At 39.9% G+C, this 22,940-nt stretch overlaps 1 protein-coding gene across 2 annotated transcripts in view; it reads left to right on the plus strand.

Annotated features, from left to right (window-relative positions):
- prkacba (protein kinase, cAMP-dependent, catalytic, beta a) overlaps positions 1–22,940 on the plus strand; it is a 184,219-nt gene that overhangs the window by 112,283 nt on the left and 48,996 nt on the right. For both annotated transcript variants that reach the window (XM_072574811.1, XM_072574810.1), the window contains exon 2: positions 20,279–20,340. In XM_072574811.1, the coding sequence (XP_072430912.1) occupies positions 20,279–20,340 (62 nt within the window). The remainder of the gene's footprint in view (positions 1–20,278; positions 20,341–22,940) is intronic.

Raw genomic sequence — 22,940 nt, forward strand, 5'->3', positions numbered from 1 at the left:
TCAAATGGCAAAGCAGATTTGAAAATCAACTGGACTAATTCTGCCTTGTACTGGTCTTGTATATCTCGATCAAATCTCCACTCAATTTCTATTACTTTAATGAATACAAGTTTTTCCAACCTAACATTGGAACTAAAATTCTACCATGGACAGGATTATTTTGGCAAATCTTTTCTGCATCCTCTCTGACTCCCATATCTTTGAAGTGTGGTGACCAGAACTGTACAAAGCACTTTAGTTAGGGTAATGTATTTTGTTGTGCTGTTTTCATGTAGTGTGTAGAAGGTGGAGCTAGATTACAGGAAAAAATGATTTGTTCAAATTTATTTTTGATTCTTTATTAATTTAACCATTGTTAATCTCTGCCTTTCAAATAGGCATGTTCATTTGGAAATTATTGAAGTGAGTTGGTAAGCTTCTGTAGTAGGAGAAAGTGAGTAATCAAATTATGGCACTAGAAAAGTACAGCAGGTCCAGGCAGCATCCAAGAAGCAAGACCGTCAACGTTTTGGGCATAAGCCCTTCGTCAGGAATGTTTGTACCTGAAACATCAACTTTCTTTCTTCTTGGATGCTGCCTGACCTGCTGTGCTTTTCCAGCATCTCACTTTTTGACTGTAAGCTTCTGTAGTAGGTAAGAATTATGATGCAAGAGAAAAACACATTATAATTACTTTGTGAAAGGGCTTACTTTTTTTTGTTCCAAGGAACTGGCTTTAAAAAAATAGCTGTAAAATTCTGCCTTGGGATTCTTTTGTTTTCGTTGTCATTCAGAGCCTTGTTCAATGATCCATGGTAATATTAATTGACTCCTTTACAAAGGGAATTATGTACTATCACTGTTTCTAAATATAAGGATGCATTAAAAATGGATGAGACCTCCTCTGTTGAGTACGTGCTTAAAAAAACTGTAGCATTTTTAAAAATGCGATTGCAATTCCAAAGTACATTTGATCTTCCTCAAAGTTTAGTTGTCAAAAAACTAAAGCCTGATTTGAGTGCTTTTGTTTTTGATTTTAATTTTCCCATGTAATTTGTTGTGTGGCTTTATGCCCACATCTTTTAAAAATAACTGCTTAGGTGTTTGATTAATACTGATGACTTTTTAGCTTTTCAATTCATGATATGTCATTGCAGTCATACTTAAAGCACAGAACTCTCAAAACTAATTTAAGTTAAATCAAGTGTGGTAGTAATAGCAGCTTATTTGCAGCAAGAACAGAGCAATGTGTGGAAGCTGCTGGGCACCATCGTGATCCAGAGTAAATACATATTCTATAGGTGTTTGCAGCTTTAAAAACTTTGGATTCAACTTGAGCTTGAGTCACCTGCAGATTTGGCCACATCAGGGAAATGAACAGTAGTTAACTGGACGCTTTGTCCTAGAATATGGTGACACCCGTCAGACTAGGTATTTGGAAATTAGTCTGTGATCAGGAATGGGAAGATGTGATTGCAGTTGGGACAGGTATGAGAACCCCAGGGGCTTACAACTGAGGAACCTTGGTCCCTACATTGTCCAATAGTTAAGCGATTCTTGCAAGCTGTGCAGGCACAAATGGGACTGTAGTGGAAAGAGGCAACAAAAACAGAAATTGCTGGAAAAGCTCAGCATGTTTGGCAGCATCTGTGAAAAGAGATCAGTTCACATTTTTGAGTTGAGTGGCCCTCTGAATCAGGTGGATTTTGGAGAGGGGAATTGCTGGCTTGCAAAGCAAGAGGATGTGGCATCTTGGCAGGGCAGCTATTTGGATAACTGGGACAGGAAAGGGCACAGTTTGCAAACAAGAACAGCAATAAATAGTGTCAAAAAGGGGGAAAATGGTTAAAAAGGCACCGTCAGTGGCTCTTTCATTGAACACAGTGTTCTGAACAAGTACAAGTTGATGGTGTGACCTTTATAGCCCTTTTGGACATATGGTTACAAGGAGTTCAAAGTTGGAAACTAAAATATTCAGGGGCATGTGACTTTTTGAAAGGACAGGCAGGAGGTAAAGAATGATAGGGTAGCATTATTGGTATGGGCTGGAAAAGGTAGGATAGCAAGAAATGATCTTGCACAGAAAGCAGAATCCAAATGTGCTAGACCACGATACGGGTAATTCCAAAGGGATCTGGATTAACTAGAACTGGGAAATGTTTAGTTGCAAAGGCAGTTGAGGAACAATGGCAAATGTTTAAGAAAATGGTTTGTGGCTCATAGCGAAGATCCATCCCAGTGAGGAAAATAATTCTAGGGATGTTGAGCCCACTATTGTTAATCAGAGAAGGTTAGGACAACAAGATAGAAAGCATAGTAAAATTGAAATTAAAAAAAAACAAAAAAAAGTTTAGTGATAAGCCAGAGGATTGGGAAAGTTTCAAAAATTAACAAAAGATGACCAAAAACAAAAAAGTAGGAAACGCAAAATATCAAAGTAGACCACAAGAGTATTTTTTCTTGTATAAAAAGGAAGAGAGACGGCCAAGTGAACATGGGTCCCTTTAGAGGCTGGTGAAATCATAATGATGAACCAGGAAACGGCAGAAGAGTTGAATAAGTACTTTCCTCTGTTTTCACAGTAGAAGACACAAATAGCATTCCAAAATCATTAAATAATCAAGGGACAAAAGAGAGGAAATAATACTTTAATACAAGAGAAAATGTGCTTGGGAATGAGGCTGAAAGCCAATAAGTCTCCTGAACCTGATGGGTTACAACCTAGGATATTCAAGGAAGTAGTTAGAGATAGTAATCTTCTAGGAATCCTTAAATTCTGGCAAAAGTCCCAGAGGATTGGAAAACTGCCAATTTAAAAATGGGAGGAGATCAAAAAAAGAAGTGACTATGGGCTAATCAGTTATTGGAATTATGTTAGTCTATTACAAAGGATATAATAAAGAATTTAGAAATACATGATATGATAATTTAGGAGCACTCATCCATAAATCACAAAAAGCTGACGTCTATGCTCAATGCATAATAGGATGTTGGCCTTCATTTCAAAATAAATTGAGTATAAACTTAGTGCAGTTTTGCAAAAGCTGTGAAAAGCACTAGTTGGATGATAGGGATCTTTGAACTATTTTTGGCTCCTTACCTAAGGAAAGACATACTTGCTTTCGATGCAGGGAAGGTTCACAAGGCTGACTAGATGTGGATAAACTGTAACCTGAGGACAGGTTAGAAAGATTGGGCAATACTGTTTGGAACTTAGAAGTATGAGAAATGACCTTATCAAAGCTCACAGGATTCTTATGGGACTTGCTGGTGTAGATGTGGAAAGGTTATTTGTATCTTTAGGGAGAGTTTAGGACCAGAGAGCATAATCTCAGAACAAGGGGTTACACATTTAAGTCAGTTGAATAATTTCTTCTGAGTACAGTGAATCTGTGGGATAGGGTTGTGTAGGACAATCAAGGCTGAGTCATTAAGTATATTCTGCGAGAGAGATAAATCTTTGATCAGTAAGAGGTAAGGGGCAAAGATAGGAAAGTGGTTTATCAGATCAGTCATGATCTCATTGAATCGCAGAGCAGACATGATTGGCTGAATGGCCTACCCCTCTAATGTATTATGGTCTTATCTGAGTGTAGATTCATGACAGACTGGTAGAGAAGAAAGCAATATGAAGAATTGTCTTCAGGCTTGGACTTTATAAACCGTTTATTGCATATGAAAATTAAATATGATGTCTAATATGCTGAGACATACCAGTCTCTAGGAGAAAGTGAGGACTGCAGATGCTAGAGATCAGAGCTGAAACTGTGTTGCTGGAAAAGCGCAGGCAGCATCCAAGGAGCAGGAGAATCTAGGTTTCAGGCATGAGCCCTTCTTCAGTCTCTAATCTTGTGTTACATTGTTGAAAGATTATATTAAATGTTGCTGCCTGTGACTGGCTGGTGTACTAATGCCACCATCCTATGCTTTTTAAGACCAGTTACGAGCAGCTCCAACATCGCCCCAAGGTTGCACCAATGTTCTAAAGCCCTTGTACAACACACATGACATTTGCATGAAGCATGTAAAAGATGATGAACAAAATGACAAATGGAAAAGCTAAAGGCCATAGGTGAGGCAATAGCATCATAGAGAGCCAGGCACGCAAGATTGAAATGGCAGGTGCAATTTAATGCAGAGAAGTGTGAAGTAATTATAGAAAAGATGGGAAGCGGTATTGTAAGTGTAAAGGGGATGCAGGAACCTAGTACAATCTTTGAAGATGGCAGCACATAGAGTTTATAAGAATTATAAACTCTGAAGACCTTTTGAACTCTAGAGGGATATAGGCAAGTTGGTGAATTGGGCAAATAGTTTGCAGATGAGTTTCAATGCAAAGAAGTGTGAGATGATGCATTTTGGCTGGAAGAACATTGAAAGACAATATAAAATCGGAGTGCAGTTCTAAAGAGGGGTGTAGCAATAGAGAGACCTGGATGCATATGTGCACAGTCATTGAAAATGGCAGGAGAGGTAGAAAGAGCAGTAAATGAAACATGCTGTTTCCTCGGTTTTACTAATGGGGCGTGGAGTACAAGTGCAAAGAGCTGATGTTGAACATGTACAAGACTCCTGTTAGACCTCAGCTGGCGTTTTGTGGCGCTGCATTGTGGGAAGGATGAAAATGCATTTTGAGAGAGTCCAGAAGGTTTATAAGAATGGTTCCAGAAATGAGGAACTTAATCTTTGAGGGATAGATTGAGGAAGTTTGGGACTCTTTTCCTTGGAGCGAAGAAGGCTAAGAGATCTAATCAAGGTTTTCAAAATTACAAGTAGGCTGAATAGTGCAGATTAGGAAAAGCGATACCCGCTTGCAAAGGAATAAGAAGAGGCCATAAATTTTAGTGATCTGCAAAGGTGAAGTGTGGGGGAAAAAACACTTTCTCACACAGGAAGTTATTGAGGTATGTAAAACACTGCTTGGAACTGTGGGAGAAACCGGGTCAATGAAGGTGTTCAGGAGGCTTTGGTTGATTATTTGGATAAAAATAATGCACAGGGTTTATTTTGGGAGGGGGGGTGGCGGGGTAGAGGTATGGCACAGCACATTGACACTAGGTGTTGATGTGCCACCGCAGACACAATTGCCCAAATTGCCAATATCTGTAACAATAGTCAGATTCATTTCAATGATGACAAATTAGTTTGAGAGATTTTGTGACAGTGGGCAGTAAAATTTATTCTTCACAAAGAGAAGGTAGACAGAAAGAAACATTTTCCCCTTCATGGCAGGGTCAGGAACCAGAGGGCATTGATTTCAAGGAAGGAGCAGAAGGTTATAGAGGAGATGAAATTTTTCACCCAGAGGATGTTGGGAATCTGGAACTCGCCTGTAAGGGTGGTAGAGACAGAAACCCTCAATATTTAAAAATTATTTTTACATGTGTATTTATGATGCCAAGGCATACAAAACTATGGTTTAAGTGCTGGTAAATGGTATTGGAATAGTTTGTTTGTTGTTTTGGACCAGCGTGGGTGTGATTATATTGGAGAACGCCTGTGGTGAATTCATCATCATCATCAGTAATGTTGCTGTGGTAACACCATGCTTGATGTTAAAAAGAAAATGCTCCACTCGTATCCTCAGCTAATGGCATTTGTTCCTTTCCAGTGTTTGCCTCTGGAGTCTTAGCTCCTAGACTATCATTGGGGTAGCTTAAAAGAATAGTGACATTCCATTGCACTAAATTTTATTTAGTATTCATATTGGTACTTCCCAGAAAATATACTTAGTGGTAGTTATAGAAGTGCCCTTGCTAAAATATGAATAGCTACCCATATGCACCAGTAAACAGACGTTTTGTAATGCAGGGAACATTGGAAATTGCAACCGGGAGCGCACATCATCTTGCATCTAGTCACTTTTTGTTGATCTATAGCCATTGTCATTTCTCAGCTGTGAGAAATATGAGTCTTTTGACTTGCTTTGAGTAAGCACGGATGGTGAATAAAACATTAGATATAAGCAGCATCTTAAATACTGCGCTTGTTTACTAAACATATTAAGAATCAATTTTCTAGCTAAAGTCTATTTAAATATTTATATCAGAGTTCATTAGTGTTGCTGAAAGGGAGCTTAGGATTTCAACAAAATTGATCTTGAAAAAACATTTGTCTTTTGTGATGTTACTGGGTGATAGTAACAGCTTTGCATATTTCTAATAGTACGTTGCCTGACGGCTCCCTAATTAAGGTTCGGAGCTTTGTGATCTGAGTTGAAAAATGTGGTACTGGAAAAACACAGCAGGCCAGGCAGCATCCGAGAAGCAGGAGAATCGACGTTTCGGGCATAAGCCCTTCTTCAAGGTCTTGTGCCTGAAACGTCGATTCTCCTGCTCCTCGGATGCTGCCTGGCCTGCTGTGTTTTTCCAGTACCACATTTTTCAACTCTGATCTCCAGCATCTGCAGTCCTCACTTTCTCCTAGCTTTGCAATCTGAGTCATACAACATGGAAACAGTTCAACCAGTCCACACCAACCATAGTTTTAAATTCAACTAGAGCCACCTGCCTGTGCTTAGCCCATATCCCTTCAACCTTTCCTGGTCATGAACTTATCCAAATGTCTTAAACGTGTAACTGTACCTGTATCCATCACTTTATCTGGCAGTTCATTCCACACACACATTACTTTGTGTAAAAAAAAAAGTTGCCCCTCATCTCTTTTTTTTTAAATCTTTTACATGTCACCTTTAAACATATGCTGTGAATTTTGAACTCCCCCACTATAAGGAAAAGACCCATGTCATTCATCTTTTCTACGCCCCTCATGATTTTATAAACCTCAAGGTCACCCTTAACCTCCTACACTCTAGTGAAAAAGGCCCGAGTCTATTTTTATATCTCAAACCCTCCATTTCTAGCAATACCCTGGTAAACCTTTTCTGAACCCCCTCCAATTTAATAGTATATTTAACAGGTGACCAGAACTGCGCACAGTGCTCCAGAAGAGGCCTCACCAACATCATGTACAACCTCAACATAATGTCCCAACTCCATATTTAAAAGTCTAAGTAATGAAGGCAAGCATGCTAAATGCTTCTTAACCACTCTATCTATCTGTGACAAAAATTTCAAAGAACTATTACCTGAACCCCTAACTCTGTTCTGCCACACTACCCAGGGCCCTACCATTAACTGTATAAGTCATATCCTTGTTTGGATTACCAAAATGCAATACCTTGCACTATCCAAAGTAAATTCCAATTGCCACTCCTCAGCCCATCGACCCACTTGATCAAGATCTCTTTGTAATGTTAGCCTTCGTCATTGTCAATTGTACCACCAATTTTGGTGTCATCTACAAACTTACTAATTATTCCTCCTGTATTGTCATCCAAATCCATTTTTATAAAAAAACAAAAGTAGACCCAGTACCAATCCCTGTGGAACAATGCTGGTCACAAGCCTCTAGTCCAAAAACAACCTTCCACCACTACCCTGTCCTACTGTCAAGCCAATTTTGTATCCAATTGACAAGCTCACCCTGAATCCCGTGTGATCTAACTTTACTAATTACTCTACCATTTGGAGCCTTGTCAAAGCTTTACTAAACTAGGCAAAAGTGAGTACTGCAGATACTGGAAACCAGAGTCTAGATTAGAGTGGTGCTGGAAAAACACAGCAGCTGCCTGACCTATGCTTTTCCAGCACCACTCTAATCGAGACAAAACTTTACTAAAGTCCAAGTAAACAACATCTACCACTCAGCCCTCAGTCTTTTTGGTTACCTGATTAAAAATTGTTTGTGAGAAACTATTTTCCTCATGCAAAACTATGCTGACTATCCCAAATTAGTCCTTGCCTATCCAAATGCATGTAAATCCTACCTGTCAGATTCATCTCCAACAACTTACCCAACACAGGTGCCAGACTCAAAGTTGTATATTTTCCAGGTTTTTCCTTACGGCCTGCCTTAAACGATGACACAACATTAGACACCCTCCAATCCTCTGGTACTTTACCTGTGTACAAATATTTCTGCTAAGGGACCTGCAATTTTGTCCCTTACTTTCCACAATGACAAATAGTCTGCGTGATTTTGTGACGATGGGCAGTGAAATTTCTTTTTCACAAAGAGAAGGTATACAGGAAGAAACACTTTTTCCCCTTAATGGCAGGGTCAGTAACCAGATGGCATTGACTTTCAAGGAAGGGGCAGAAGGTTATAGAGGAGATGAAATTTTTCACCCAGAGGATGTTGGGAATCTGGAACTCGCCTGTAAGGCAATAGACAATAGATGCAGGAGTAGGCCATTCAGCCCTTCGAGCCTGCACCACCATTCAATATGATCATGGCTGATCTTTCCCAATCAGTATCCTGTTCCAGCCTTATCTCCATAACCCTTGACTCCACTATCTTTAAGAGCTCTATCCAATTCTTTATTAAATGAATCCAGAGACTGGGCCTCCACTGCCCTCTGGGGCAGAGCATTCCACACAGCCACCACTCTCTGGGTGAAGTAGTTTCTCCTCATCTCTGTCCGAAATGGTCTACCCCGTATTTTTAAGTTGTGTCCTCTGGTTCGGCACTCCCCATCAGCGGAAATATGTTTCCTCCTGCCAGAGTGTCCAATCCTTTCATAATCCTATACGTTTCAATCAGATCCCCTCTCAGTCTTCTAAACTCAAGGGTATACAAGCCCAGTCGCTTCAGTCTTTCCGTGTAAGGCAATCCTGCCATTCCAGGAATTGACCTCGTGAACCTACGCTGCACTCCCTCAATAGCCAGAATGTCTTTCCTCAAATTTGGAGACCAGAACTGTACACAGTACTCCAGGTGTGGTCTCACCAGGGCCTTGTACAGCTGCAGAAGCACCTCTTTGCTTCTATACTCAATTCCTCTTGTTATGAAGGCCAGCATGCTATTAGCCTTCTTCACGACCTGCTGTACCTGCATGCTTGCCTTCATTGACTGGTGGACAAGAACACCCAGATCTCTCTGAACAGCCCCTTTACCTAATTTGATACCATTGAGGTAGTAATCTGCCTTCCTGTTCTTGCCACCAAAGTGGATAACCATACATTTATCCACATTAAACTGCATCTGCCATGCATCTGCCCACTCACCGAACTTGTCCAGGTCACCCTGTAATCTCCTAACATCCTCATCACATTTCACCCTGCCACCCAGCTTTGTATCATCAGCAAATTTGCTAATGTTATTGCTGATACCATCTTCTATATCATTTACATATATTGTAAAAAGCTGCGGTCCCAGCACGGATCCCTGCGGTACCCCACTGGTCACTGCCTGCCGTTCCGAAATGGAGCCGTTAATCACTACCCTTTGTTTCCTATTAGCCAACCAATTCTCTATCCAATCTAGTACTTTGCCCCCAATACCGTGCGCCCTAATTTTACTCACTAACCTCTTGTGTGGGACTTTATCAAAAGCTTTCTGAAAGTCCAGGTACACTACATCCACTGGATCTCCCTCGTCCATCTTCCGAGTTACATCCTCAAAAAATTCAAGAAGATTAGTCAAGCATGATTTCCCCTTCATAAATCCATGCTGACTCTGTCCTATCCTGTTACTATTATCCAGATGTGATAAGGGTGATAGAGACAGAGACCTTCAACATTTAAAAATTATTTTTAAATGTGTGCTTATGATGCCAAGGCATACAAAACTGGGATACACTTAATCAGGTCCTGGAGATTTATCTATCTTAGTTTTTTAAGATCTCCAGCGTTTCCTCTTCTGTAATGTGAACTGTTTTCAATACATCAATATTTATTTCCCTAAGTTCTCTCACCTCCGGTTCTCTCCAGGAAAAACTGACATGAAATATTAATTTAATTTCTCTCCTCTCCTGAGGTTCAACACAAAGACAACCTTGTTGATCTTTCAAGGATCCTACTCTCTCTCATTAGTTGCTGTCTTGCTCTTAATATAGTCTAGAATCTTTTTGTATTATCTTATCAGCCAAGGCTACCTCAACATCCTTTTGCCATCCTGATTTTCTTAAGAATGCCCCTACACAAAATCTTCAAGAATTTTGGTTGATCCAGTTGTCTGTATCCAATAATGATTCTTTATTTATTCTTGACTAGAGCTTCAATGTTTTTATTCATCCATTGTTCCCTAAGCTTACCAGTCTTGCCTTTCACGCAAACAGAAACATAATGCTTCTGAGCTCTCGTAATTATATTTTTGAAGGCCTCCTACTTGTCAATCATCTCTTGACCTGTGAACAGTGTAATCCAAGCAACTTTTGAAAGTTCTTAATAAAAACTGAAAGAAGTGCAGATGCTGTAAATCAGAAACAAAAACAGAAGTTGCTGGAAAAGCTCAGCAGGTTTGGCAGCATCTGAGAACAGAAATCAAAGTTAACGTGTTGGTTCGAGGGTCACTGAACCCGAACGTTAACTTTTGATTTCTCTGCACAGGTGCTGCCAGACCTGTTGAACTCTTCCAGCAACTTCTGTTTTTGTTTTGAGCATTCTTGTTTATCTCCTTAAAATTTGTTGTACTCCAGTTAAGAACTTGAACTTTTATGAAGTTAAAAATCACAACACCAGGTTATAGTCCAACAAATTTATTTGGAAGCACTAGCTTTCGGAGCGCTGCTCCTTCATCAGGTGGTTGTGGAGAATAAGATCGTAAGACACAGAATTTATAGCAAACATTTACAGTGTGATGTAACTGAAATTATATATTGAAAAAGACCTGGATTGTTTAAGTCTTTCATCTTTTAGAATGATCATGCTGGTTTCAGTTCTTTCATATGTAAATCGCAGAACATTTCAGTTACATTTTCAAGTGAACTTTAACAATTGGAGTCATGTCGGCCTAGCTAATGCATTGAAGGTGTGAGCTGCCCTGGGTGAGACTGTCTGTGCCACAATAGACTGATTCTAATGTAAAAAACTGATTCATGCAGTTTTGAGCTAAGTAAAATGTAATTCTGCAAGTACAAGTTCACCCCACAAACTTGTGTATGTGTGGGAGTGGGGGTGAGGGCATTGTGTGTGTGTGTGTGTGTGTGTGTGAGAGAGAGAGAAAGTGTAAAGGGTATAAGTTTAAATGGGTGTATGAGAGAGGGTGTGTGTGTGTGTGTGTGTGTGAGAGAATAGTGCAATGGGGTCACCTGTAGTGTGACATGAACCCAAAGACCCGGTTGAGGCCATCCCCATGGGGACTGAACTTGGCTATCAGCCTCTGCTCGGCCACTCTTGATTGTTGCCTGTCCTGAAATCTGCCTCGGAGGGTGGTCACCCGAAGGTCTGAGGTCGAATGTCCCAGAACGCTGAAGTGTTCTCTGACTGGGAGGGAACACTCCACCTGTTGTTTGTTGTGCAGTGTCAATTCATCTGTTGCCATAGCCTCTGCTTGGTCTCTCAAATGTACCATGTCTCAGGGTATCCTTGCCTGCAGCATATGAGATTAGACAACGTTGGTTGAGTTGCATGAGTACCTGCCAATCATGGTGGGAGGTGTCCCCACATGTAATGTTGATATCCATGTTGACACTCTGACACGTCTTGCAGCGCCTACTGTGACAGGGATTTATGGTGTTGTCCTGAAAGCCGGGCAGTTTGCGACAAACAATGATCAGTTTGAGGTTTGGTGGCTATTTAAAGGCGAGAAATGGAGGTGTGAGGAAGGTCGTGGTGAGGTGCTTATACTGATTGATAATGTGATGCAGATCACCAAGAACATGGCGTAGTTTTTCAGTTCCTGGGAAGTTCTGGACAAGGAAGGGTACCCTAATGGTTGCAGTTCGTGTCTGTCTCCTGAGGAGGTCATTACAGTTTCTCGCTGTGGCATGTCGGAACTGTAAATTTTTGCTATAAATTCTGTTAGGATTGAGCCCTCCACTATCTCCTGATGAAGGAACGTCGCTCCGAAAGCTAGTTGTGCTTCCAATTAAACCTGTTGGACTATAACCTGGTGTTGTGTGATTTTTAATTTAGTCCCAAAGTATTCCCCTACTAAGAGCGACACGGTGGCACAGTGGTTAGCACTGTTGCCTCACCGTACCAAAGACCTGGGTTCAATTTCTGCCTGTCTGTGTGGAGTTTGCACATTCTCCCCGTGTCTGCGTTTCCTCCGGGTGCTCCGGTTTCCTCCCACAGTCCAAAAATGTGCAGATTAGGTGAATTGGCCATGCTAAATCTTAGCAGGACTTATACACTTAATGGTAAGGTCCGAGGGAGTGTTGCTGAACAAAGAGACCTTGGAATGCAGGTTCATAGCTCCTTGAAAGTGGAGTCACAGGTAGATAGGATAATGAAGAAGGTGTTTGGTATGCTTTCATTTATTGGTCAGAATACTGAGTACAGGAGTTGGGAGGTCATGTTGCGGCTGTTAAAGACATTGGTTAGGCCACTATTGGAATATTGCATGCAATTTTGTTTTCCTTCCTATCGGAAAGATATTGCGAAACTTGAAAGGGTTCAGAAAAGATTTACAAGGATGTTGCCAGGGTTGGAGGATTTGAGCTGAACAGGCTGGGGCTGTTTTCCCTGGAGCATGGATAGGATAAATAGACAGTCTTTTCACTGGGGTCGGGGAGTCCAGAACTAGAGGGCATAGGTTAGGGTGAGGGGGGAAAGATAAAAAAGAGACATAAGGGGCAATATTTTCACGCAGAGGGTGGTACGTGTATGGAATGAGCTGCCAGAGGAAGTGGTGGAGGCTGGTACAATTGCAACATTTAAAAGACAGTTGTATGGGTATATGAACAGGAAGGGTTTGGAGGGATCTGGGCCAGGTGCTGGCAGGTGAGATTAGATTGGGTTGGGATATCTGGTCGGCATGGACAGGTTGGACCGAAGGGTCTGTTTCCATGCTGTACATCTCTGACTCTGTAAATTGCCCGTAGTTAGGTGAAGGGGTAAATGTAGGAGAATGGATCTGGGTGGGTTGCTCTTCGGAGGGTCAGTGTGGACCTTTTGGGCCAAAGGGCCTGTTTCCACAGTGTAAATAATCTAATTTAAACACATCAGTCACTTCCTGCCTTATTTCCCAAATGAAAATCAAGTTTTGACAAGTAGTAGTTTCTTGAATATTTATTTCAAATGGATGTCCAGTTGAAATAGATATTTTAACATTTGAAATTGATCACATAAATAATTGATAAAGTATTGAACAAGGTTGCTTTGGTAATGCTTGCAAACTGATTCATAAAGTGCATTGATTCAGAGCCAACGTTTTGCAGCTTGGAATGGAAAATGTGATTTGACTGTGAAAGAACGTTTTTGATGTCAATTATTTATGACCTGGTCAGCTTTTTTGGCTGCTTTAAAGGTTTTAGCATACAGATTGAAGGGTCCTTTTTGTATAAATGTTAGTAGTAAGAAAAGTGAATGAAAGAGAAACTTTTACATTTTCTGGCTTTTAGGTTATAGATGAATCTGAGTTTTATTTTTGCAATTAGGAGAGGGATGAGGTTAACAAATGAAAACTTGTGGCCCACAGGCATCATAAATTAAACTTTTAGCCATATTTGCTTTATAAAATGGAGACTTTTCACCTGAATTACAATAAGGTTATGTTTCAACAAAGTGAAAATTTCAGCCAAAGTAATTTTGAACTAATTAACTATATTTTGGTTACTGGTTTTGCTTTTGTAGCAAAAAATCAAAGTTCTGTGGTATAAGGAATGCACTGAGCAGCTTGTTAACCACTTTGCCTAAGCTTTAGAAAACTTCATTTTCAGTCTTCAAAATGAAAATAGATCTTGTCCCACCTATCCTGTGACCATAATCTTCAAAATCACATGCACAATTAATAGTACCTCTTCCCCCCCCCCCCCCCCCCCCAGTTCAATCATTCTGCCATCTCTCTAATAACACCATGCTTGATGATGAAATCTCCCATCTGCATGCCCTTACAAAAGCGGTCTAAACATTTGGCAGGTTTATCCAGAGGCTTTGGAGAACATGCAATTTTTTCTCTCCCATGAAGGATGTACAGGAAAAGAGAGACCTTCGCTTATATATGAATAAGTCATTACAGAAGGAAAGAATGGCTAACAAAGCTGGCAGCATTGTGTGATTTATTACAAGGAGTGTAAAGTACAAGAGTAGGAGGATATCTTGAGCCTAGATAAGATATTAGACCTCACCTGAAGTTATGGGTGCCACACTCAAGGATACTAACACATTAGAGAGAGTCCAGAAAAGGTTTACAAAAATGTCACCAGAGATGAGAAAGTTCAGTTATGAAAATAACTTTCTCCTCCCCAAGGAAACAGTCCCAACTCCTCCAATTTAAGAGGAAATTGTATAGACTTTTTCAAAAGAGAGATCTGTGGGCAGGGCAGACAATGAGAAGCTGTTCCTGCTCCAAAAAAAGAGTAAGAATGCGAGGGCGGTGATTTCAGTGATTTGCAAAAAATAATGTGATGGGAGAAATCTCTCACAGCAAATTATTCTGATCTGGAAAGTGCAACCAGAAAGTGTGCTGGAGGCAGGTTCAATCAAGGTGTTCAGAGGGTGTTGGATGATTGCTTGAATAAATGTAATATGCAGGGTCACAGGGAAAGGCAGGGAGAATGACACTTGGTTACCATGCTCATTCAAAGAATTAGTGCTGACACAATGAGCCAAATGACTTCCTTCTGCATCATAAACAGCTCTGCGATATTGTGAAATCTACAAGACAGAGATTCTCAAGTCATTTTTCTATGGCTTCAGATATGGGCAATCTACAGACATTACAAATTACAATGTATTCCAGCTTCACTGCTTCATATCAGTCTGCAACATCAATTGGCAGGGAAAAATATTCTAACACCGAAGTTTTTGGCAGTTTGCCACATACATGATTGTGAGAACAAGCTCATCGGGGTTCACCTTTATTGGTTTTGACCATGTAATTCACATAGATTCATAGAATAGAATCATAGAATCTGTACAGTATGGAAGCAGGCCATTTGGCCCAACAGGTTCACACCATCCCTCCCAAGACCCTTCCGCCTACTTTAACCCTACATTTCCCATGGCTTATCCACCTAGCCTGCACGTGCTTGGACACAGTGGACAATTTAGCACGACCAATCCTCCTAACCACCACATGAAGTCCTCCTAGCCACTAAAGGTAGGATATTGCAGCAGGAAAGCATAGAATCTCTGTTATTGGACATTATAACATTCAATGCAATGACGTTCCAAAAGCCTAGCTCAGTGGAAATGTTTCTGGCTGGACCCAAATGGAGAAGTTTTCATCAGGCAATCTCATATCCAAGAAGATTAAGTCAAAAACCTGCAGAAAAAGCCTGATGATGATTTGAGCAGAATGTAGCATCAAAATATAATTGTAGCATCCAGTTTAATGTACAGGAAGCAGCTCTCCCATGTTGAACAACTGACAGATTTGTTTCTTATCCATTCATTGGTTTTAATTGATAGAGATTCTGTATGTAGCATTGCAAGCCTTTCTTCAAGGTCCGGTTATAGTGTCATGTCTGTATTGCTGCACAGAACGCTATGCAAAAGGTGACTTGGAGTCTGTCTTGTACTGCTGAAGTCTGCTGCCATATCGGTTACAGAGTTTGAGGTTCTGACAGACCTCTGAAGTAGGTGGAACTCCAACTTGGACCTTCTAGTTCAGAGATGAGGAGACTACGACTGCAAATAGGGCTCTCAGCCCAATGATTAGCCCTTTCCTGTAAAATGACCATGGTGATGTGGTAAAAACAATAACTGCAGATGCTGGAAACCAAATACTGGATTAGTGGTGCTGGAAGAGTACAGCAGTTCAGTCAGCATGCAGCGAAATCGATGTTTCGGGCGAAAGCCCTTCATCAGGAATAAGCTATTTCCTCCTGTCACCTTCGTTAAGAGGCTGACTTTGAAGGAAAGGCACTGCTGCAATTCAAATTCAGAATCTCCTGTGTACAAGCAAATTTCTTAAATTCTACTAGGATTTGTGGGCTAAATAACTGAGATAGAGTTAAAAATCTCAACACCAGGTTATAGTCCAACAGGTAACCTGGTGGTGAGATTTTTAACATTGTCCACCCCAGTCCAACACCGGCACCTCCAAATCATTACTTCGACCTAAATCATAACATAGTCTTCTGCATTGATTTGCTTTGGACGTAGGTAGTATAAACCAGTTATGACCCAGCTGAAACTAGTTATGCTGTTGATTCCTGAAAAGAAACTGCAATGTGAATATATCAACCTTTCCCTGTCTTGCATTTAATAAATTCCACTTAACAGTAAAACTTTTCAGTTTAAATCTAGCTGTTGGCCTTAGTTTCAGATTTCGTTTGTGTTGGTCTTCTCTTGGCTCAAGATCTGCTAGGACCTATTGTTCAGGAATTGACTGTTTGTACAGAGTTAATCGTTACATGATCGCTTGTTGGTAATGCCGTTACCACAACCTGTATGAGTCCCTGGCATTGTGCCTGAGTGTTAGGCTGTTCGATCATAGAAGCTATCACAGTCAAGCTAGACTCTGCTCATTTGTCCAGATATTCTTATGTTGGCAAAAGAAGTCAAATTTTTTACTCTTTCTCAGTAATAAGTGTTAATCAACTTTGCACCCACGCAATCTGCAGTTTTATAGTACTTGTGTCTCTTTTAATAGTGGTAGGCTTTAAAAGAGGATTTTCAGTTCTCAAAGTTGATTACCAAATTTATAGGTTAAGATACCCATCATTATCATTTATCAAACAGATGTGCTATCACTGTAAGGAGAAGTCCTGTTTTTAAACTACTGATCTTATGTTTAATTCAATTATTCAAGTTGCTGCTTTCAGTATAATGACTTTGACAGAGCTCTCACCCAGTAGTACTTCACCCTAGTGGTAAAGGCCTTAAAACCAACTCCATTGCAATCTGAAATTATACTGCTGGATCATCTTAACAGTTCAAGTAGATATAAAACAAAGTATGATATTTCCATTGTTGCGTTTCTTTGATTATCCTACTGAATTCTATATTACTTGTAGTTTTCTCTCAAATTTTTAAAGATGTTTGAAATATATATGGGAGAGATATGATGAAAAATTCAATGTTCAGCTAATCTAGAATGATTATGACTCTATAATGTTATGGCCTATGGTTAGTACTCAGCGACTTTTAATTTTTGCATTGAAAAGATTTGTCATTTGATGCTAAAGACAGCTTTGCTAAACCCAGCATGAAGCCTCTTGATTTTATACACCTGTTTATAGTCAGCTAAATACTTATAATGACATAAATTCGCATTCTTTCACAACAGAATTGGAGCAAATAATGCAGATAACTTAACAAAAGTAGAATTTGCTCTTCTAATAATCGTATATTCACGACCTTAAGGGAAGAGTTACTGGATAGTGATCATTATCAACACCACCTACAGCATTTTTTTTCTGTTTCCCTAGTTCCAGACTACTGCAATTGTATTAACCCACTTATAGATATTTTTAATCATGCCTCACCTCTGGAGCACGTTAGTCTTGAGCCAGATCTCCTGGCTCACAGGTAGAGACACTGCCCCAAGACCCCATTATATAGATGTTTTGAATCAACGCCCCTCTCGACCAGATGGGATTTGAACCCAGGGCTTAGGGGCGCTACCAATGTGTACCACAGGAGCCCTTTAACTGACTTAAACCCAAACTTATATCAGATATCTGCGAGAATGAGGCATCAAACATGCCCTGGTCTGACTAATTTAGAGGGTACCTCAGGGTAATCCTCACTGAAAATCAGGCTGGGATAGAAAGTAAATGGTTGGGGAAGGAGAAAGGAAACAGCCCATTGTGTGGAAAATAACTTTGTCTTGATTCCAGGAGAATAAGAAAATCAAGCTTCCCTTTGAATTATTGAAATGAAAAATCTGGTAAAAAGCTAGACTCAGTAAGCTTGTCATTGAAAAGCACCATCTGGTTCTTTGATATCCTTTCAGAAAAGCAATCTCCCATCCTTACCTGGTCAGGCCTGCATGTGATTCCAGACCCATTGAAATGTATGGACTCTTACCTACTCTCGCCGTATGAAGCTGGGCCACAAGCAATGTCAATATCCCGTGAATGTATTTCAAAAAATGTACAGACCTAAAATGCACACACTCGTCATCTAAATCTTAAAATAAAATACCAAATATTTAAATTATTAAAATGCAGGATGATACATACTTTTAACTGATATACTCCCGTTATCTAATTTTATCATTTAAAAAATTGGATTTTCATTGTAAAAAATTGGAAGTACTAACACCTATATCTGTAAAGAATTATCAGAGTTTTAATGAAATTGAAATTTTGAATCTTTCTACTTGTTAATGTCTGAGTAAACCTGACTGCTCAGTGCACTGAGTGATATTTTGTTGGGAGTAAGAGTTCATGGAATGAAAAGGAACCCGCTTTGGACCCACGTGCAGACTTCTGCTTGATAATTAAATAAACAGAAATGTCCGCACATGCACGCTTTTGTCATGATCAGCATGTGAAAATGGAAAACTGCAACACAACTATTTGAATTTTGTTGTACTGTTGTGAATTAAAGTAAATTATTAGTCTGCTTCCGCAAATCTGCCCTGAAAATACCTTGCAAAAGTCTTGTGTTTGGTGTTGTAAAAGTATCTTCTTCTTTTGTGTTTATTTGTGCAGGTGCTCTTTTTCTGGAATTTCATTCGTAACTTGTTTAGTGCAGGGGTGGAAAAATTGTTCTGGGAATTAACTCTGTAGAGCCATCTCCATTAGTTGGATTTTTAAGAGCTAGGTGGTAGGTTAGAAAAAAGGGCTGCAAATTTGAAATCCAGACATGTGTTCTAATTGGACAAATGTTTCTGACCCTTCCAACTATTATTCCAGTGTATACAGATTTGGAACTGAGAGAGCTTGCTTTGTCACATTCCTGATGCTGGACAATTCACTAGACAATTTTTAAGATGAAATGTATTTGTTCACGATCAGATACTTTTGTGTTCTCCTTTTTTCAAACTCCTTCCACCTTGCAACAAATACTTCTCTTAGTTAAATTCATTGACTTAACCATTATGCCAATGCAGCATCAAATCATTCCTAAGGTGAAGTTCACAACGTTATCCTGAGAACACTTGAGGGCAGAAAAACAAAAAGTGATAAAAGCTAGAAGTTCCCTTCAAGGTTCTATATTAAGACTTACAGGGATTAATTGGCTCTGCAGTAGTTAGAGAAGTTAGAACTTCATTCCCTGATTCTCACTTTTTCCACTACCTTGTTGGCTATGGTGGTTTACTAACTTAAGTGTAGAAAACGTTTAAATGATGATCTTAATTTTGGTAGTGTGAAATGTACTATGTGTTGTATTTGTAATTCATCCTTTCTACTGTGGTTAAATTCATGAACTTTTTTCTCTCCTTTTCTTCTCGTCATCTCATCCCTTTGGTTACTTGGGGTGAATTGTCCTGAAAACCTTTGATGAACTGTAGAGACCTTTGGTATGCGCGTTATTTCGTAAGAAGCCCAAAGTCACAGAAAGTCAATTTTTTGAAAACCTTATAATGAAGTGCCTTAACAAAAATATTAGTTAGAATTAAATGAAAGTCTAGCAATGGTGTTGACGAGCACTAAAGAAATTATAAGTTTTCATTTGCATAGCGTATAGTTCATCTACAATTAAATGTCAAAATGGTCCCACATAGTTTGGAGAAAACCAAGACTCAGCATACATGCATGTAAACTTCTGATTTTTGAAATGTAAATCAAGCAAAAAATGCATCAATTTTATATTTCCTGCTGAACATTTATTGGCATTACTATAAAAGTCATCTTCTTTCTCAGGATCTGTGCAGCAACCCTAACCATACTTGACCTAAACAAGCAAAGGGATCACTTTTCAATTGTGATTTGATTTGAGATCTAAAAGTTACAACAGATCAGAAGAAAATCAGACTGACCTTTCACAAATTGTCTTTACAGAAATCAAAAATTCAACCTTCTGTGACTATGAGCAGCTTTGTTTTGCATTGTTTCATAGCTATTGTGTGTCTTTGCCTGTGGTCATTATGCATTCCAATTCATTGCTGAATAGCTGTTAACATTAAAACTTGCTTGCCTAGCTGCTGCTTTGGGTTTTGTTTTTTTTTAAAGTTGTGTGTTGCGAACTAGTAGCACTCGCTACAAGTTCTGATTAAAATACTCAACTGAGAAGCTTAAAATGTGTGCAAAAGAAATGTTAAAAAATATAGTTTGATATCTTGTGTATAAGTAGTTTTACATGTCTGGTGATCTTTTAAGAAGATTTAATTTTAAATATTTATATTTGCTATGATATACTACTTATACACTTGATACTGTAATTGTCATTTTCATAAGCTATGCTTCTAACATCTCCTTTATTATTTTAACCATAAATCTATCTTTGTTTTATAGTGAAAGAGTTCTTAGCCAAAGCCAAAGAAGATTTCTTAAGAAAATGGGAAAGTCCACCACAGGTATGTGTTGGATTGTTATGCTCCTACATCAGTGCTGCATAACAATAATGTGCAGAAATGACTTTAAGACAACTTGTAGGATGAAATCAGAGGGGAGGGAACTGAGAACATTGGGTGTTTGTGTATACACTGAATCCATCTCTTGTTTATATTGAAGTGTCTCTAGCAGTGAATCGCACATGATATTTTGGACAGTATCAGGTTTACATCTGAGGTCTTTGTTCTGTAAAAGACCAGAGGACTCAACGTAGAGTTCTCCGATTTCAAATAACGTCCCTCCCCATTCCTTGAATCCCTTCCCAGCCCTTCTCCCTCCCTTCCACTGCTCCCTGCCACCAACTGAATTAATTCCTTCCATCGACCAACCAGGCCATGCCCTCTACCTATCTTCACCTATCCCCACTTCATCACCTTGTCCCCACCTCCCCCTTTATCTGCAACTTCCCGCCCCCTTCAGGAAGGTTACACCTGAAACATTGACTTCTGCATCTCCTGATGCTGTCAGGCCTGCTGTGTTCTTTCGGCCTGCTGCCTGTCTACTTTACTCTGTAAAAAACGCAAACTTCCTCACCAGATCAAGAAAGAATGCAAAAAAGTTGAGACTGGGGCAGACTGATGTTGTGAAGGGATCATTACTTTGCAAATGATTGCCCACGCGTTTTCCTTGAGCTCAAATGTGAGGTGCATTCTTAACTCGAGTAGAAAGTTTAAAAGTAATGGGAGCTTTGAACTTAATAAATATCCAAGCAGGAATTTACTGTTGGAACATACCTTGGGTGACCCACTAAAATCTAATACTAAAAAATATCAAGATCAGGTTTTTGCATTTTTTCTTTCTTTTTAACCTTTGGGCTGCAATAATAACAGCATGAGAACTTCCGGATGTGGTTAGCTTTTACTTTGGGTACCATACAAGTAGATTTAGCAGAGCATTTCCTCACATTTTAATCATTGGTAACTGGGTTTTTCGAGCAACAGCTCCAAATGTAAGTTGTAATTTCTCTAATCTTCTCGTGTAAGGTTTTCACCCAGTTTTTCCTCTTTTTTTTTTATATACACCTGATAGCACTTGTTGGCATGTGGTACCAACTGTCACCTGGCTACATTGGTCTTGTAGCTATTTTTCAGGCAAAACACCAAGAGAAACTATTAAAACCAAGCCAAGTTCTTCCGGTAATCAGCATTTATTGAACAAAGAGCATATTTGATGGGCCAAATGGCCAACTCCTGCATCTTATGAACTTAGTCACACGTGCTGCAATGTTCAGAGGAAGCTAACCGCAATTAGGAGCAGGCATCTGACTTTTTCCTTACTTAGATCTAAAATAGTGCTCTAAGCAACCAAATTAGTGCTATTCGATATGTAATCAGCAAAATTGACTTGGCACAGTGGTAGCTGATGGTTTCAACCCTTTTAGAATTTAAGTATGTGGGTCTGTAATCTTGACTGGGCTTGTTACTGCCTTTGCAGGCTACTCATACTCTGATTTTTCCAAAGTTAAATGGCATTGAAATTAGACCAGTTGATTGATTGCTGTCATTCAATATATATTATCTGAAGAACTAGTGGGCAAAATATCATTGAACATTTATTAATTAGTACTTTGTAGAAGCATTGATGCATCTATTTTGATGATTTGTGAGATTAGATCAGAAGAATTAGACCATTTGGCTGATTGAGACTGCTGCACCATTTGATTATGGCTAATTCCTGAAGAAGGGCTCATGCCCAAAACGTTGGTTCTCCTGCTCCTTGGATGCTGCCTGGCCTGCGCTTTTCCAGCAACACCGTTTCAGCTCTGATCTCCAGCATCTGCAGTCCTCACTTTCTCCTAATGTTACTCAAGCCCATTCTCCTGCCTTCTCCCTGTCACCCTTGACCCCTTTGCCAATCAGGAATCTATCTATCTCTATCTTAAATTCACTCAGTGACCTCAATGGGTTCACCACTTTCTGGCTGTAGAAATTCCTCCTTATTTCCATTCTAAAGAGTTGTCCTTTCACTCTGAGGCTGGGTCCTCAGGTCCTAGTCTGTCCTACAAGTGGAATTGTCTTCTCAGTGTCTGCTCAATCCAACCCTCTTGTATTCTGTAAGTTTCAATCCGATCCCCTCACCCCCATCCTCATAAAGTCCAAGTACAGACCCAGAGTCTTCAACTGCTTCTCATATGACATGCCCTTCATCCCCAGGATCATTCTTGTAAACCTCCACTGGACCCCCTCCAACACCAATTTCCTTTATGAAAGGCTCCGGCCCGAAACATTGTTTTTCCTGCTCCCTTGGATGCTGCCTGACCTGCTGTGCTTTTCCAGCAACACACACTCTGATCTTCAGCATCTGCAGACCTCATTGCCGCCTCTAACACCAGCACGTCCTTGCTTAGAGACGGGACACTTTCAATATTCCAAATGCAGTCTGACCAGAGCCTTAGGAGAAAGTGAGGACTGCAGATGCTGGAGATCAGAGCTGAAAATGTGTTGCTGGAAAAGCGCAGCAGGTCAGGCAGCATCCAAGGAGCAGGAGAATCGACATTTCGGACATGAGCCCGAATTCATGAAGAAGGGCTCATGCCCGAAACGTCAATTCTCCTGCTCCTTGG

Source organism: Chiloscyllium punctatum, chromosome 7, assembly GCF_047496795.1.
Source record: "Chiloscyllium punctatum isolate Juve2018m chromosome 7, sChiPun1.3, whole genome shotgun sequence".
In the NCBI taxonomy this organism is placed as follows: domain Eukaryota; kingdom Metazoa; phylum Chordata; class Chondrichthyes; order Orectolobiformes; family Hemiscylliidae; genus Chiloscyllium; species Chiloscyllium punctatum.